The 17,547-nt window shown below is 37.3% G+C and overlaps 5 protein-coding genes across 5 annotated transcripts in view; 2 read left to right on the forward strand and 3 right to left on the reverse strand.

The window, feature by feature from the left end:
* The window catches only part of LOC133335151 (laminin subunit alpha), a 607,777-nt gene that overhangs the window by 447,797 nt on the left and 142,433 nt on the right, over window positions 1-17,547 (forward strand). The window lies entirely within an intron of this gene.
* On the forward strand, window positions 995-5,880 carry LOC133335187 (uncharacterized). The gene is made up of 2 exons (XM_061543491.1): window positions 995-1,709; window positions 5,150-5,880. The coding sequence occupies exons 1-2, from the start codon at window positions 998-1,000 to the stop codon at window positions 5,878-5,880; spliced, it is 1,443 nt and encodes a 480-aa protein (XP_061399475.1). The 5' UTR covers window positions 995-997.
* Window positions 8,553-9,669, reverse strand: LOC133335188 (uncharacterized). Its single transcript, XM_061543492.1, has one exon. It carries the CDS (start codon window positions 9,579-9,581, stop codon window positions 8,553-8,555), a length of 1,029 nt encoding a protein of 342 aa, XP_061399476.1. The 5' UTR covers window positions 9,582-9,669.
* On the reverse strand, window positions 10,898-11,794 carry LOC133335190 (alcohol dehydrogenase-like). The gene is made up of 3 exons (XM_061543493.1): window positions 11,474-11,794; window positions 11,247-11,420; window positions 10,898-11,188 (listed from the first exon to the last, which is right to left on the reverse strand). Exons 1-3 carry the CDS (start codon window positions 11,792-11,794, stop codon window positions 10,898-10,900), a joined length of 786 nt encoding a protein of 261 aa, XP_061399477.1.
* LOC133335191 (alcohol dehydrogenase-like) lies at window positions 12,626-13,997 on the reverse strand. Its single transcript, XM_061543494.1, has 3 exons — window positions 13,677-13,997; window positions 13,441-13,614; window positions 12,626-12,925 (listed from the first exon to the last, which is right to left on the reverse strand). The coding sequence occupies exons 1-3, from the start codon at window positions 13,995-13,997 to the stop codon at window positions 12,626-12,628; spliced, it is 795 nt and encodes a 264-aa protein (XP_061399478.1).

Genomic DNA, 17,547 nt, shown 5'->3' on the forward strand with positions numbered 1-17,547 from the left:
TGCCGCATGAAGGAAACAATAAATGTTGTGACCTGCAATAATTCTCCAAACAAAATTAAAGGTAAACATTTTAATTGATTTTGGAATCCATGTTCGGAATGTAGGATTTATTCAGGAATCTCAATTGTCGATGTATTACTGGCATTGGCATTGAGACGCATTTCATAAATCACAGCTCAAAATTAAGAATATCCTCATTGGATAATTAAAATTCGAAAGCATGTTGACGAAAGTGCCGATGTATTTTATATGAACATAAAAATTCAATTACAGCTTAGTCCATAAATGCGAATCGGCGTCTCTTGTAAGAAATAAGAGCGATTACGAATGTCGAAATCTTTTATGCTTTGCTCTACATAATATTTTTTAATTATGATGAACCATTTTTTTCTAAAGTTGATTGACTATAAGATTCGGCTGACGCAAACTATTCGATATTGAACTATTTTAATTAACTCAACAAGAGTGAACAATGCCAAGAGCTATCGTGAAATTGAAATCATTCGGATTTACTTTGATAATTACGTCCTATTCTATCGCTTCTGCTGATTCGTTCTTGAATTGAAGATAATGGGATGCAATCAGCGGCAGCAACTTGCAAAGTGTGAAAACCAAACAAACAATTCAATTGTATGCGACAATGATCCGTGTACATGCGCATGCGGCACATGCCCGCTTGCCAATGGCCAGAGCGTACACACAGGAGAACAAGGTTGGTTCCGATTTGTGGCAGCGACATGAAAGAGAACAAAGCCACGACTAAATATAGAACTTCTAAAGATAGAAACGAACAGAACAATGGAAAGGTGTTGAGAACTTCAACATCATAGATTACAAATCAGAATGTGCAATTGAGTGATTGGGTGGGTATAAAAGGATCTGGCACAATGTCAGCTAACATCATAAGTTCTTTGGACGCGTTCCTGTTGAGAGCGTGTTGTTTTTCTTTTTTGCAGACAGAGCTACAATGAAGTTGTTCTTAGCCTTGTTGGCAGCAATGATTGCAACAGCTCAAGCTGCCAGTGTCTCGTATGTGGTGGGTGCTCCAACTCTCCGCGCCTATCCCTATGTCTATGGCAGTCATGGTACCACCGTCGTCACTCCCGTCCAACAACAATACCATACCCAGGATGAATTGGGACAATATGCGTATGGTTACAGTGATCCTCTGTCCAGCAAACAGGAGATTCGTTCCTTGGATGGCGTAACTCGAGGTTCGTATTCGTATCGTGATGCCGATGGTATTCTACAAACTGTTGACTACAGGGCCGACGACACGGGATTTCATGTTGCAGCCACCAACTTGCCAAAACCAATTGGCCACCAGTCGCCAATTCCCGATACAACTGCCACAGTTGCCGATACCACAAATTCCATTTCCGCAGATTCCGATTCTGAGTCAGTTAACTCAGCTGGCGAGCCTAGTGATGCGATTTATTCGCGGAGCGGGTTGCGCTTGGCAGAGTCTGCAGCCGCTTACACAAAATCTGTTCCAATTGCAGCCCATGTTCGCACTATGGAATTGCCTCAGTCCTTGGCGGATACCATTAAGGTGGCCCCGACCACAGGTATTTATGTGAGTTCGGCTGCGCCCAGAAATGTTGTTGTGGCTCGACCACTAGCAGTTGCCGGTGTTCCAGTGGCCACGAAATCCTTATTGCAAAAAGTGTACGGATTTGGCTACCCACTGAGTAAACAGTACATTTATTATTAAGCGGACATTGATCGTTTGTTTGCAATGGTTCTTAAGGAATTCAAAGCAATTCATATAAATACATCCTGAAATAAATTAACTGATGTTTTACTTAAGAGGAAAATAACGTAGACATTAAAGATTAAGAAATGAAAAGAAGAAACTTGAGGATAATAGCCGCATTCATCTTCAATGTTACATTTTAGATAACAGATAAATTTTAATAAAGAAAAATAATTTGTGGATCTGATTCAAACGTTACACACAAATCTAAAACCGTCTTAAAATCAATTTATTTAAAATATATTGTGTAATATATTTTGTTAACTCCCCACGAAACGTCATGGCCAGGTCTCTGTTTGTCCGGCCGCAATCGGTTTAGAAAATAGCATTTATTCTTAAATGTATACACATATGCTCTCTTAATATTCGATTTTTTTTTTGGTTTTCCCCTTGGAACTTAATAGAAACTACTTTTAATGGACCTTGGTTTAGTTTTTAGTTACTCTAAGACATTTGCTGCATCCTTATTAAATCTGCTTTTCAAATGTTGATTCATTCCTACCATTGTATTATTGTTATATTCTTAACCATTTCTGATTCAGTTTGTTAAGGATGCAATTGGATTATTCGTCTTGACCTGACATATGAGGACCCTTACTTGCAATCATATTTGAAGTATACTGCTTAGGATAGTATGTTGCCGTTGATGTTATCATTAATGTGTGGGCCTAATCATCTGTACTCACATCTGGGCGAAAGACAGATCAGTCATGTCTTTGAATTTGAATGTACATCGCAACGTTCGATTAAAACACATATACCAGAATTTCCTCCACTAAATGTGAATATACATATATACGTACATACATTTTATTTGATTTTTCGATTCATTGCATGTTGAGATATACGTGAATGCATCCGGAAAAAAATGACTGCATGGACATCTCAACAAAGTTGTACACGACAGTTGAAACGGGCTGCCGCCATCGTTTAGATTAATGATCGAACGATTTGGTATTGGTGTATGCGATAACAAATTGCACTGGCATATGGTGGTTCAGAAGATATGCCACATTACTACTTTTAAAATGGGATTTATATAAACATATATATTGATCGGAGCATTGACATTGAAGATATACAGTTATTTTGCAATACTCCGTACATTTGATTCCCATTAAGTTTTATGACATGGATGTTATACAATGGGCGATATTGTGAAAAAACCTCTTAAATTTTGTTGAACTTATTGTTATATACTGGAAAACATTGAAGCTGGACTTACTCACTTAAACATTTTCCAAATTTGAATACAAAATGGAAAATAATTTGTGGTCGGAATTACGGACCCATCGACCTGAATTTTCAAATATCGCTCCATCTCCGGTATCAATGTGATAAACAGTGTGTCTATTGACTTTGTGGCGGGTATTTTCATATTCTATCATCCGATTTCGTAATTAAGTTAATGCCGTCCGTGATGTGATGGTTCCGGAATCAGTGTACATGATCAGCAACTGAGTAACAATTTCGATTGCACGGGATTAAAATGCCTCCAGAGGCATAGCTACAAGATGGCTAACGACAACCTTGGTTAGGTACTATACTTCTGTTTCATTCAGTAGCTTTAACATAGATTATTTTAGGACGAAATGCTTTGATTGATTCTGCAATAATGTTTTGTGATGGTACGTCTACGACGTAAACAGTTACTCCAAGACACAATAAGTTTTATACGCCACGTTGCTCTGGAGGTGCTGTATTAATTGTCGGTTATAAAAACTCACGCTAAAGAGTGACTTATGTTCTGATTGCAGTTGCGATGATGACCTAGAATTCCTTCTGGTATCTGAACATCATAATAATTGAGTCGTTCTCTGAGGCAACGACTGAACTGTTGTATCTTGACTACCTCAGGGTTAGGAAACGTATGGCGTTCAGTGGTTTCGAAGTTAGAAGAACTATCGTCTTTCGTCAGACCCGAAGGCACTATGGATATGTTTGTTGAGCTGTGACAGTTTCCCCTTATTCTGGCGGCAAGTCCTCATTCACCGTGCAAAACGTTGCCTAGAACGAAATTCAAAATTCATGGTGGGCACAGGCGGTGGCTAATGTCAAGCGAATAATGCGTGGCACACTAATAAAACTGCAGCGTTCCGAACTGTTATACCGATAAAAGCTTTGAAGACTACCACGAATATTATACTTTTGCGACTACTATTACCTGATTGAATATCCCTCGAAGTCCATCTCAGTGGAGTTGGTAAAAACGGGCATTATCCGGCGTTGTGACATCACTGGGCGGTGTTCGTGGCTGCGGCGCATATTGCTGTTGTAGAGATTGCAGGGGAGTGACGTATTCGAATACATCTTCAGCCTACATATAATCATAATTTCATTATGGTAAAAGGACATATGTATTTGTGTGTTTAACAGGGAAAAGGAAACGAAATAGACCCATAGATACTTTTGGTGATATATGTTCTACATTTCCGTCCGTCTATCCATGAATTCGAAATTATTATTCAATTACGTTGTAACTTCACACCTCATTCTATGGGTCCAAGGACGACGAGTCTCATTGACTTGTTGTGAGAATCGTTCCGATTTAGTTATAGCTCGTCCCATCAACTGGGCGACAAGCTATCCTGCAATAAGTCTACAATGGTAGCTAATTCGGCCAGTGTGCAAAGATGCGTGCGCCAAGTTTCAATAGCAACTCCCCCAACAATGACAACACGTTAACAATGCACGAACAAAACGTGTGGATATCTGGCCAATAAACAAGACCAATTCACGTGCTTCGCGGCATGACATCTTTCGCTCCGGTAGCTTGGGAGTTGCTGTGTTGAGAAATGTTACTGTTTCAATGCTGTTGCAGCGACTGCGGCATTTCGAATTAAACGATCGCCAGACATTTACAGAGGTATTGCGGACAAAAGTAAACGAAAGAACCCATGGACAGTTCAAAGAAGGCAACATCAAAACGGTAACTGCAGTGCCACAATTTGACAACGCCAGACAGGAAGACGGACATCACCTCCGTCCATCCCATCGCGTCTCAGAGATGTTAACTTTCGAATGTTGTGGTAGGTCGGCAGCATGGCCTACTGTTGCTGCAGATATTTACAGTAAAAGTAAACTGGGTGACCTTCCTCGAAATAAGTTTTGAACTTCATGAATCCATGTAACTGCTTTTGTACATGGTTCTGTGTTCTGACCGTTCAATTTCCGTCTCTCCCGCCAACGAGCAAGCGTGTGTGCATGTCATCGAAGTTTACGTAGTGAATATTTGATGGTCACATTTAAGATAGCCCGGTATAAAAGCAAGAACAGTTGTGCAATCATAGCACAAACCCATTCCAGTGTTCTCTAAAGCGAGTACTAGTCTTCCTGAAATAGCTAGCAGCGCTTTGACATAAACGAACCCCGTAAATACAATTTTCAATTCAGCCGGAAATATGCAGTATTTAATCGTTCTGACATTGACATTGGCTACAGTACAAGCCAAAGGGTATATTTATCCTGTTCCCTCAGTACTCCTGCAAACTCCAATGGTGGCCACGAAACACATTACACCGCCGAAGCTATCACAGCAGCAACAGACACAAGTACAGCATTACTTCACCCAGGACTCGTTGGGCCAATATTCTTACGGATATTCAGAACCATTGTCCACAAAACAGGAGATACGAAGTATGGATGGTGTAACACGAGGTTCCTATTCCTACATTGACGCACATGGTCTTTTGCAAACGGTGGACTATGTAGCCGATCAAAGTGGATTTCATGTTGCGGCTACAAACTTGCCCATGAACACTCCACAGCCGGTTACGGACACTCCCGAAGTGGCATTAGCCAGAAAACAGCACTTAGAAGCGCATCAAGCAGTACTCAATGGTGATATGACCAGCAGCTCTTCCACAATACTGTCGAAGCCGGTTAAGGACACAGTTGAAGTTGAAACTGCCAAAAAAGAGTTCTTTGCCCGCTATGCCCTTGAAGAAGAGAAACAGAAGCTTTTGCGCCAAAATGGCCACTTAAAGAGCAATATCCTAGTTGTGCCTGCTGTTCGGTCGCCCCCACGTTCAACCCTTAAAACAGTCACTTTGGCAAACCCAAGTGTCAGACGCCAGCAAGAATCCCCGGTTTTTCCTCAACGTTACTATTTGCCAGCTATTTGAAGTGGTGCCCTGCGCATTCCTCAGAACTAAAATTACGTTTTTGTTACTTCTTCAGTTTTTTCAATAAAATGTAAATTGAATTTTATTCGCTTCTAAGATACTGTGCCGCATGCTAAATGGAAATGTGGGCTAAGATTATATTGGATTGTAGCACTTTTAGTGCAATACTCAAAATAGGTTCTGCGTCAAATGTCAGAATGACTGTTGTATGCCGAAAAGTATTATTCAAGGTGTATTTAATAAGGTATTTAATAATGCATCAGATACAACAACAAATATTTTACAAAAACAACATTGTTGTTATAGAAATTAAATTGTCATGCTGACAATAAGTTTTTGACAAAAATAAACAAAAACAATTATTAATTTATTTTTGTCAAGAACTATTCTTTGAGGAATAATTAATGAATTTGTGTATTCTTGGGTTATTAGCGGTTTTAGGTTAGTGAAACATAAAGTTTAAGACCTGGTCGCGATTAATTTTAAGCTTCCCACATGCAGCCCATGGCTCCTTGTGATGTTGTTTATATTGAGAATTACAATCTATTTTTTCTATGGTGTGGCTTCAAATCTTGCCTTCTTAAAGAAAATTGAAGAACATAAATCCCCGGCCAAAGACTAAATCATGGAAATTGTGTTGACCGTATAAAATCTTTCCATAGGCGTATTTAACCTCCGCCGAGGATTGTGACAAGCACCAAGGGGCCGATTCCAATATAGGCTAACACAATCTCCTCGGTTTTAAGAGTAGCTGGGATTTATGGACAGATTTCCACACATAACATAAAATATAACAATCGGCGAACGGGGTTATAACTGATTTAATCCTAGGTTTCCTTTCCGTCGGCCTCTATGAATGAAGTTTTCTTGAATTTTTATTATTAAAAAAGCCTAAATTTAAAGACCATTTTTGAAATCGAAATGTTATTGAAAATGTTTTTGACAATTTACTTTACAAACAAAAAAGAAAAAAAGTTTGAAACCATATGATTGTCACTTACACCTTATTAAATACACCTTGGTATTATTGTTGTACATGTTTTATTTCAATTTAGTTTTTGTATTTTTCTCTATAAAGTGAGACATTTATTGTGGTAGTCATTCGTTCGCAACTATTCCCGATTTTCGAAAAGGTGTTGGCTATGCCCGTCCAATCCCCATAATACATTTAAATAATGTACATTTCTGCATGTATGCAGGTTTTAAGTAGCACTCAAATGATGAGTATTCCAAGGTTTTTAATTTTCAGATCAAAGGTCATTCATTCATTATTGCAACAGACGAACTGTTTGTTATTCGATACGATCCCAAAATGATTGTTTGTTTATTTTATTTCATCGACAAATTTGGCTATGTTTGGTATGCTGAAAGTCTTGGCATGTAATTTGTCCTTCGTTTTCCTGGTGTTCTAAATTAGCAATCCACCTACTTTTAAGGAATGCTCTTCTTCGATGTTGTATACCCAAGTTAATTTTTTACTAGAAATTTGTTTCCGAACACAAGTAAAATCCCTTCTGCTTGTTACTGGCCAAAGTTAACCGCGCTCGGCTGGTAACCAGGAATGCCAACTGTTGTGTTGATTTTGAAAAGTTTTCATATGCGTTGGCTAGTAAAACTTAGTGTCTCCTTTCTTTTTCCAAGTTCTTATATTATGTTGGGGTCTGATGACAACTTGTATATTTTATTGTTTCAGTAGTTCTACTAATAATGAAGTACGCGAACCTGGCATTAATTTTGCATTTGATTTTTTCGCGTTCATCTACGATGAAATGCCAATGACTTCCTCCGTTTCGGAACTACAACACAACAGTGACATCCCATAAAAACGCTAAGTCGGCAACACTTATTTATGTTGCCTTCTTATACTTCTGTAGAGCTGATATTTCGTTTCAGCGAGAAAGGCCTTCTAGACACATCTAGCGAATAATCAAATATGCGTAAATAATAAGTCTTCACTTATTGCCAAACAATTGTAACGAATCTCAACAATTATCAGGCAATCTAGCCCCAATTGGAAACTCTTAAAATAATCCATACGAAGCATCAACGCATGGTCCCATTAAAACCTTATCAGTAAGTGGGGCATTTGGTTTGGGACCCAAACAGCGATTTTATGGCTTGCCATAGAGAATGTGTTCCATCATCACATACCATAAAACTTAGAATATTCGTATTTCAATTCTTATCGGCAGCGAACAACAGCGCCCAGATCGTTCTTCGGCAAATAAACAACCCCCGCAATCATTTGTTCGACATATGTATAAATAGCATGTTGACTTGTCCGATAACACCGTATTTATACGGTTATCAGGTGATGTGACTTGACATTGAACCATCACGAATTCTCGAGGTGCCGCATTCATCCCGTACGGTTGCACATTTCAGAAAATGGTGCACTCACTATACAGGATCATTTGAATTTGTCATCAATCGACAACAGTGAAGACCTCCCGAATGAAAAAAAAAAAACATTTACACCATCTTAATTGGAAAATGTATTTATTTTATTGTCGTTTTCCTTTGCAGTTTCAGTGTGTTTTTGTTCGTTTGCTTATTAGCGTCTGTTTAGTTTCAGTAGAAGTGTAGAAAGTAATAGAATTGGACTACAATCAGTTTAGGTGTACTTTTGGCTTGTTTGGCTGTCGATCAACTTGAATCCTACCGCGTATCCTTTAGAACGACTTCAAACGTTGGGTTATATAGGTGGTGCTCTTGGCCAAAGGCAAATGACCATTTACACCGCCCACCCGAATTGACTCTATGCGTGGCAGGGTGGTCAAGACCGTGGGTATTTCGACAGTGTAGTGGGCATTGGGATTGTCTACGGTGTAAAAGGAGTTCTCTTGAGAGTTCTGTAAAATTGACGATTCGTCTTGCTTTAAATTACCATTGCTCAAACCAAGGCTGCTGCTGATGAGGTCATCTCCATTGCCATTTCCACTGCCGACTTTCAACACCACATTCGAGTCGCCGTTGTCCATGCTGTAAATGGTTCTGAGTTCCGAAAGAGCAGGTTGGCCGATAGTAGCCTGAGCCAGGGCCTGACCAGCACCATGGGCTCTTGCCTCAGCACTAGCACTCAGGATGTAGGTGGTCATAAGTTGCTGTGATTGTTGGTCGTCTCTGGCGCGTTCCTCCTCATGCTCTCTCAACAAATTCAATAGCTGATCTCGGGAATTTTGTCGACTCAGCAGCAGGTCTCTTGTGTTCTGTTGTAGTTCGGCACTTGTATCGCTCTCGGCCGAGGCTCGTTTGAGTTCATTTTCGTCCGTTTGCTCGTCGGTGTCTGGTTCCATGGCCGCTTTAATGGCTGCTTCGCGATACGCCTCGAAATGCGCCTGTTTGGCCATTTCTACTTCAGGGGTATCGGTTACTGGCTCTGGAGGGCGATTATTATCCACTGGCTGGCTGGGCAGATTTGTCGCTGAAGCGGTAAAGCCTTGTTTGCGGCCTGCCTCATATTTCACAGTCTGCAACTTTCCGTCAGAATCGATGTATGAATAGAATCCCTTGGAGGAACCATCGCGTGTTTTGTACTCGGCCTTGGCAGACTCTTCGCCACTATAGCCGAAGGAATAAAATCCTTTGGAGTCCTGTTCCCGGTACTCTGTAGTGGGAATTTCGGGTTTCACCACAACCAACTGGTGGGTGCGGGATGCGGCTGTCACAGACAACAAGGCGCACAATAGGATCAATTTCATGTTGATGGTACACGTCAACTCCTTTGGTATCCGATTGGTTGAAGTTCTGAAATACTTCTAATGCCAAAGTGTCGCTGTGATTACAATTTATAGCGGTTTTGTGCGAAACGAGTTACACCCTTCCAAAATATACAATTCGTATTTTGTGAAATATTCGAAGTGGATCCGATGACCAGAAATATGTGGCCCCCACCTCCCTTCTTCTTGTGATCATGATTTAAGAGTCTTCTTTGTTGACCTAGAAACTGGCGCCCAACCAACGAACAACTGTGGCTGATGCTTGTAATGTATACCACACGAAAACGGGGCCGGAGGCAAGTAACATCAATGTGGCATCAACATGGAATGCCTCAAAAATGGTGAACAGCACCACCACAACCGTCAGCAACTTTTGCAACGTCGTCTGCTGCAGTTTAACGACCATATACATATGTATTTCACAAGCTGTATCGAATTTCTATTGGCGATTGTAGTTCAAAATGCGAACCCAAATTTCAAACTGACGGGCTGTTAAGTAAGCAGCCACTTTTTTCTGTTAAGGTGTAACATTCGTGTTAAGGTTGACCATGTCAAAGATGCGTTGGTGAGGTTTATTTCCAAGAGAAGCAATAGCTGTCTAAAATGATGACTATGTGTATGTGTTGGTGTTACAGTTACGGTTGCATACAATAACCGTACTAGCAACATTGTGCGATCATTTTGTGCAACGAAGAAAGAATATCTGGAGTCAGTCGCCACGTTCGGGTCTATTATATTCCTTCATTTCATAATTGGCTGTCGTAAACTCATGCTGGGTAAATTATAGATAAATGCGTACTGTTTTCATAGTCAAGACACAAAAGAGAACTCTAAATCGCTCTGAGAGAAACAAACAATTCGGGTACGGAAAAACTGTGAAAATGGCAAAACAACGTGGCAATCACTTAAAACCAAACCCAAATTATAATTTTTTACTCCACCAAAATTATGTGCTGTAGACCACGGATATCTTATATAAGAAAAACACGGACATAAGAAAACGTTTCACCCATATATGAAAACAGTTTATTATGTCAAATACATTCATGCAAGAAACACGCGCTTATAAGAACAAATTTCTCGATTTTATATACTATACTATAGAATAGAAAAGGCAAAGGTAAATTATTTAAAAGTGTGTTGGAACTTAATCAGAAGGAACATAATATACAGTGAAGAAAGGAAATGTAAAATTTGTGCCTTCATTTGAAAGTTTGTAAAATAGCTCAGGTCACTTGAAAATCGTTAAAATTTTAAATCGAGAAAAGAGGGCATACTTAAAGTTAGACATTGACATCCTAACTTAATTTCATTGCCGGTCCCCATATTTCTGGAAAGTTGACTTCTTCTATTTGGCCATCATTTAAAACCCACGTTGAACCATTCGAAGCCATTTTGAGAACCTTGATTAGGTTTTTGGCAAGTGTTGTGGCGCTTTGGGGTTCCATCGACTTCAGAACATTATAAAGCTCTGGCAAATGTTTGATTCCCATCATTTTTGTAAATGCTTGCTGAAACATTGGTGTGGCCGTTCCCCCAGGGCAGATGGTAATGAAACTGATTCCAGTTTTTCTGTAATACATAGGTTGCTAAATACAAATGACACTGTTTTTAGTAAGGGTTTATGGTGTCGCAATTAAATCTTACTCCCAGAGTTCTGGTGAAATAAAGTACACCGCTTTTCGTTGCACCATAGACGCAACAAATCTCCGTTGGATTTAAGCCGGCTATAGAAGATATATTGATAATACAGCCTCCGTGGCCACCATTGGATTTACTCATATGCTCCATAGCAATCAGGGTACTATGAATAAGACCTGTCTGAAATTTAAAAAGAGTAATAAATCGAGTTACGCCTCTCCTTATCAATTTACTAAATTAGTCTGCACTATTTGGTCGATCTCTTCCTCATCCACAATGCCAGCTCCATTTATCACCACATCGAAAGTCTGTATCATGGTCTTAGCTTTCTGGAATGCATTCCGAATGTCTTCACTGTTGGTAATGTTCATTGGAATATAATCCAAGTACGAATGTGTGTACGTATTTTGTAAATATTGCAGATATTCAGCATTGCAGTGCACATCGAAAATTAAAAGACTTTTTACATGATCCTTAAGGAGTGCCTCAACACACTTTTCACCAATGCCACCGAATCCGCCAACGTAAATTATATTCTTTCCCTCCAGTTCCATAATTCTTTTATTTTGTCTTTGTTGTTTGAATTGTTTGTACCGACTGGAACATTAAAATCGAAAGCAGTTCTCTAATAGCAAAATACCGCGTATGGACAAAGAGGTATCCAGTTTTGGAATTTATTAGCCATAAATACATAAAGCGCTTAGAAGATATCTAATTAAACAAACCGTTAGGCAAAAATATATTCTAACTGAATACAATTTCAATTCGACCAGGTCGAATTTCGTATAACCTCCACAACTCCTTCTTACCTCTAGCGAAATTAACTTCGCGTTTCAAAAAACATTTTAGTTCACATTATTACGCTTTCAAAATATGAACAAAAAAAACTTGAATATTCTTTGCTTATGAAGAATAAATAAAGACTACATACACCTTTGTTATATAAAAATAATACGGCATATGCTGATTGCAATGTGCGTTATGAGTAATTCCCTGAAAAAATCTGGTCTATTTTAGATATTGACTACTTTACTCTGTTTTTACAAGATCAACAGCATAAAATAATGACGTAACTGTTCCAAACAATATTGGTTGGAAACATATTTCGTCTGTTGTTGACATAGTTTTGTCCTCATTAATAAGATAATTAATATACATTTATATATTTATTTGCCCCCGAAATAAACATCATTGTACGGACGAAAAGGTCGGCAATCAAATTAAAAAATGTTGTTTTTTTTCTTTTTTTTTTTGAAAATGTATTTAAATAAATATTACAACGAAACTAATTTATATGAAATAATTTGAAAAATATATGTATATATAAAGCTACCTGTATTTAGATGTACTAGTCTGCATAGAGATCCATCATTGCTCTGAAACCATTAGTTGTCTGTTTTATATCTTAGGGTTGGTCCCCATATTTCCGGTAATTCGACTTTAAAACTTTGACTGTCGTGTATCACCCACACTGAACCATTCGGTCCATTTTCGACAATTGTCATCAGATTATCGGCCAATGCATCTGAAGTTTGCTCAATCACGTTCTCATACATGTTCCCTTCGGTTGAGCGGAACTTATTCGCGAAGGATTTCTTCTCAACAATCACATTCATTGGTGTTTTGGTAACGCCTGGGCAAACGGTAATAAAACTTACGCCGGTTTTATCGAAATACATGGGTTGCTATAACATAAAAATGAACACATAAATATTTGTACATAGAGGTATATATACATATATCGTTAGCTAATATACAAAAAGGCGTAATTGCGTAGGAGAAGCAAAAAAAAAATGTTTTGAATGAAAACTATAAACATGTCATGTGAAATGAAAAAGTATGCCCGGCAGATTGATATTGCATATGACGAATAATAGACTATAATTTTTTTTAACAAATTTAGTTATTTAGTTTGATGGCAGTCATAACAATTAAGTAAAAACGTGAAATTGTTGTTAGTTACGCCTTTTTGCATTTATCAAATAAAACCACTTGTAGTTACGTCTTTTTGTTTTTTGTTAATAGAAGCTCCTTTTTTATCCCAGACGTGTAAAACTTTGTCAACACATGTAGTTTATTGGCATTCACAATATTCATTCAAAAAGTCAATTTTCAATTTTTTGTTAGTTACGCCTTTTTTCATTTTAGCTGACGATATGTATATATATAAATATATATATAAGATGAATATATATCTTACCGCCAAGGCTGTGGTGAAATGAATTACACCACTCTTTGTTGCACCATAGAAGCAGCAAAAATCGGTGGGATTTAGACCAACTGTGGACGATATGTTAACAATGCAACCGCCGTTGCCACCATTGGCCTTACTCATGTAGTCCATGGCTATAGCAGAGCAATGCATAGGCCCAGCCTTAATAAAATATCTACTTATTATACACGCACGTGATTTTGAATTCCAATAAATTGGCATACCAAATTAATTTGCACCAATAGGTCGATGTGGTCTTCCACAGCAACGCCAGATCCATTTATCACGATATCGAACGAACCGATTAAATCCTTCGCCTTTTTAAACGCGTCCTTGATGGTCTCACTCTTTGCCAGATCCAAATGGATGTAATCAATGAATGAGTTTTTGTAGGTATTTTGTAAATATTTCAGAAACTCGTCGTTCGACATCAAATCAAAAATGAGGAGACTTTTTACGGACTTTTTCAAAAAAGCCTCGACGCAGCTTTTGCCAATACCACCGTATCCGCCAACGTAAATAACATTTTTTCCTTTCAGTTCCATTTCGATGTAGTTTCGATTGACGTGATTTCTTGTTGAACCGTTTACTTTGGATGTCGGTGTGAAAATGAATACCAAAAGATTCGACGTTTTCTCATTAAATATTTCTGTTGATAATAACTATGTGTGTATGTATGTTCGTCATCGACATGCGTTATCACGCGAAATATATTTTCAAGTTTGCATTCTTTAAAAAAAAATAATAGTTCCGTTCCAGAACTTCTACACCACTAATTTTACACCTATCTACTAGAAAACGATTTATGTATCCACACAACTAGTAAAAGATTCAGCCAAATTTAAAAGAACATAATCCAAAATTATAGACTTCTTTAATCATCTGCTTGACTGGTGCGCACGATAACTCTCGAAGGCTGTAACCGATTTCACCCAAACTTTGTACATCGTACTATTTCTTCTTTCTTGAATCAAACATTGCACGACCTAATAACCCTCTGTATTATTGGAAGATGGGTCTTATCGACGCATTCGATCCTTAAACCCGAATTTGCATATCAGTTTTTTAAGCCCGGCATTTTAAAGTGGGACACATTCGGCCATACACAGATAGTGCAAAATTATTTCCTTAAAATGTTTTTGAGTTTGTCTTTAAAAATAATCCTTTAATATGGTTCGAAATTACGTATATAAGACTAAATGTGCTTGTATTGACGAAAATGCGATAGAAAACACCTATTACTGATGGTGTGTGCGACCTTGAGATCTCAACGTCCGCCGCTAGAAAATATAGCGCTACAATTCAAACATTGCGTCGCGTATTAAAACCAAATAGAGCCTTTAGAGGATCTGAATTTCAACCAGACTGATAGCGATGATAATTACCAGGTTATGACTATGGTGCCGAATGTGCCCCACCAAATGCCGAAGCTACCCCGGGTTGAGGCACATTCGGCGAATTTGACTTTTTTTACAAAACTGTAAAAATTTGTAACTAATACTAATTTTTTATATCCTTTTGGTACTAGTTTTTATAATTAAGTGTCTGAGAACAATAATCAGCCATAAAGTTTTTATATATGTTGAATAAGTACTGATATATAGAGCTCTAAACAAAAAGTGCCGAAGGACCCCAGTCTCCCCTGCCATTTATATTTAGTTGGAAACGATTTATGATTAAAATAATTTATAATGTTAACATTTTGTTAACGAAATTAACAAAAACTGTACTCTAGTGTAATGTTGTATTATGCCATATTTACATAAAAACATATTCAACAGGTTGTTTTGTTTATTTGAGATATTTTTAGAATTTTATTAAATAAGGAAAATATCGCCAAACATGAATGGAACGTCAACCTTTTTCACAATATGGGGTTGCAAATATAACTATAGTAATATTTCTTCCCAAAACAATGAATGATTTTATTCTCGAATGATGTAATGTTAAATGTTAATTATATCAGAATTTGAAAATATTTGAATTTCTTGTCATATTCAAGATATTACATACACATATAAAATTGATTTATGATTTTGACAGAACAGAGGAACACAAAAAAAATGTAATCAGCTGGTACCATTAACCTACCTCTTGTTATTGTACCATGGCGCTGACGACAATTCTTGCCAGTACTGCCAAGTTTTCAGATAATCAATGGAATCATAGATTCGTTATAACTTTTGAATTTGAAATTAAATTTGATACACAGCAAAGTGGAATTTTCTCTTTTTTATTTAAATGAGTATTCCACTGCACCTTTCATATGACACCAATTTCATTGAAATATCTGCATTACGAAAAAAGTTATGACAAAAGGAAATGTTCTATGCACAACTTTCATTTAATAACTGCAACACGAAAAAAAATTATGACAAATGAGGTATGCAATTTTTTAGAAGCGTGTAACTTTTGAACAAATAATCGGATATGTTAAACATTGGTGTAATGAGAAAACTTAAACAGTCAACTTTTCTATGACCAGCAAATACAAAACCTCACAACTACATTCCTTATTATTTCTATATTTCATGTATACGATTGTACCTTTCATATGACACCAATATCATATAAATATCTGCAATAGTTGAAAAGTTATGGCTAAAATAAATGTGGTTTACATTTGGCATGATCGATTTTTGGATCCACTCTTTCAATAGATGGCGTTGATGACAAGCGTTTGCCAAGTTTGCAGATAATCAGCGGTATGTTAGATTCATAACATTTGAATGCGTAATGATATGGAAATAATTCAAATGTATATTTATAGCCTAGAACCTACAAATTTCACTGCAGGTGAAGTTCTAATTAGTAGCTGAATAATGTATTTAAACTCATGTAATGTATAAATTCCGTAAAAAATAAACACTTACTATTAAACATGTTGCATAAGTAAGGAATATAAACGTATATCGAAAAATGTGACACAATTTATTTCGATTTTTGTTCGAACCTTCTTATTGTACTGAGTGTGGGGTTACTGATTACCAATTACCCAAATCGCATGACACACACTTGCTGGAGTATGTATTCGTACTCTTCAATATTAAATTTTACAATGTTTAGTTACCAATTATCGATAGTTTATTTTTTTATATGTTTTCCACGCTCCGTGTTTTCACCCATGACGGTTGGCAACCACTGATACCAGAACAAGTCACCTACTGGTCGTCCATCCCAAATCATTAAAGAATCCTTCACAAAACACATTCATGAAGACCCATAGACTATTTGTGGGATTAATTGACATAATTGGCAAATTACTCCAATCAATGCCAAAATGACTTTCAGAGGTTCTTCAACGCAAAAGATACCCACAAGTTACTAAAAGTTTGCTTATTTTTCAACAATATTTCATGTGCACGAATACTATTTCTGATAATAATAACAAAAAGCAAATACAACCTTCAAAAAAATTATTGTTAAAAACATTAAACACCTAATGCGTATGGGTACGATTTTATTCACTTCAAAAGTTAAATACATATATTTCAATAAACGTTACCCAAATACGCATTGCGTATCAAAATATAACAGCCTTGCCTAAAATTCAACTAGCTCGTTCGACGTTTTTCACCACAAAAGTAGAACACATGTATTTATATGAATGTTACGGAAATTCGTCGAACGTACAAAATTTAAAGTTGAACAATTTCAACTTTGACAGAACGTATTTTTAATTTTTTCTTTTGTTGAAAAAAGAAACAAAACATAAAGAAATATAATTTTTATACCCTCCACCATAGTATGGAGGGTATATTAATTTTGTCATTCCGTGTGTAACTCATCGAAATATTCATTTCCGACCCTATAAAGTATATATATTCTTGATCAGGGTAAAATTCTAAGACGATCTAGCCATGTCCGTCCGTCCGTCTGTTGTAATCACGCTATCTTTTGAAGGAATTGAGATAGGGTGCTGAAATTTTGCATAGGGTTGTCTTTTGTCTGCAGGCAGGTCAAGTTCGATGATGGGATATATCGGTCCACGTTTAGGTATAGCTCCTATATAACAGTACCTCCCAATTTTCGGTATTTTGGGGTTCTTGATCTCGTTTTTCAACCGAATACGCTGAAATTTAATACATTGGGTTC

This window comes from Musca vetustissima, unplaced genomic scaffold, assembly GCF_032173495.1.
Source record: "Musca vetustissima isolate MV318-11 ecotype Yass unplaced genomic scaffold, APGP_CSIRO_Mvet_v1 utg1735, whole genome shotgun sequence".
NCBI classification, from domain to species: domain Eukaryota; kingdom Metazoa; phylum Arthropoda; class Insecta; order Diptera; family Muscidae; genus Musca; species Musca vetustissima.

Coding starts and splice junctions, on each gene's coding strand:
- LOC133335187 (XM_061543491.1), top strand. CDS start 998: ATGATTGCAACAGCTCAAGCTGCCAGTGTCTCGTATGTGGTGGGTGCT. Junction 1,710..5,149: donor GAGTAAACAGTACATTTATT/ATTAAGCGGACA, acceptor TTTTCAATTCAG/CCGGAAATATGCAGTATTTA.
- LOC133335188 (XM_061543492.1), bottom strand. CDS start 9,581: ATGAAATTGATCCTATTGTGCGCCTTGTTGTCTGTGACAGCCGCATCC.
- LOC133335190 (XM_061543493.1), bottom strand. CDS start 11,794: ATGGAACTGGAGGGAAAGAATATAATTTACGTTGGCGGATTCGGTGGC. Junction 11,421..11,473: donor AAATAGTGCAGACTAATTTA/GTAAATTGATAA, acceptor TTTAAATTTCAG/ACAGGTCTTATTCATAGTAC. Junction 11,189..11,246: donor ATTTCACCAGAACTCTGGGA/GTAAGATTTAAT, acceptor ATTTGTATTTAG/CAACCTATGTATTACAGAAA.
- LOC133335191 (XM_061543494.1), bottom strand. CDS start 13,997: ATGGAACTGAAAGGAAAAAATGTTATTTACGTTGGCGGATACGGTGGT. Junction 13,615..13,676: donor TATTGGTGCAAATTAATTTG/GTATGCCAATTT, acceptor TATTTTATTAAG/GCTGGGCCTATGCATTGCTC. Junction 12,926..13,440: donor ATTTCACCACAGCCTTGGCG/GTAAGATATATA, acceptor TTTATGTTATAG/CAACCCATGTATTTCGATAA.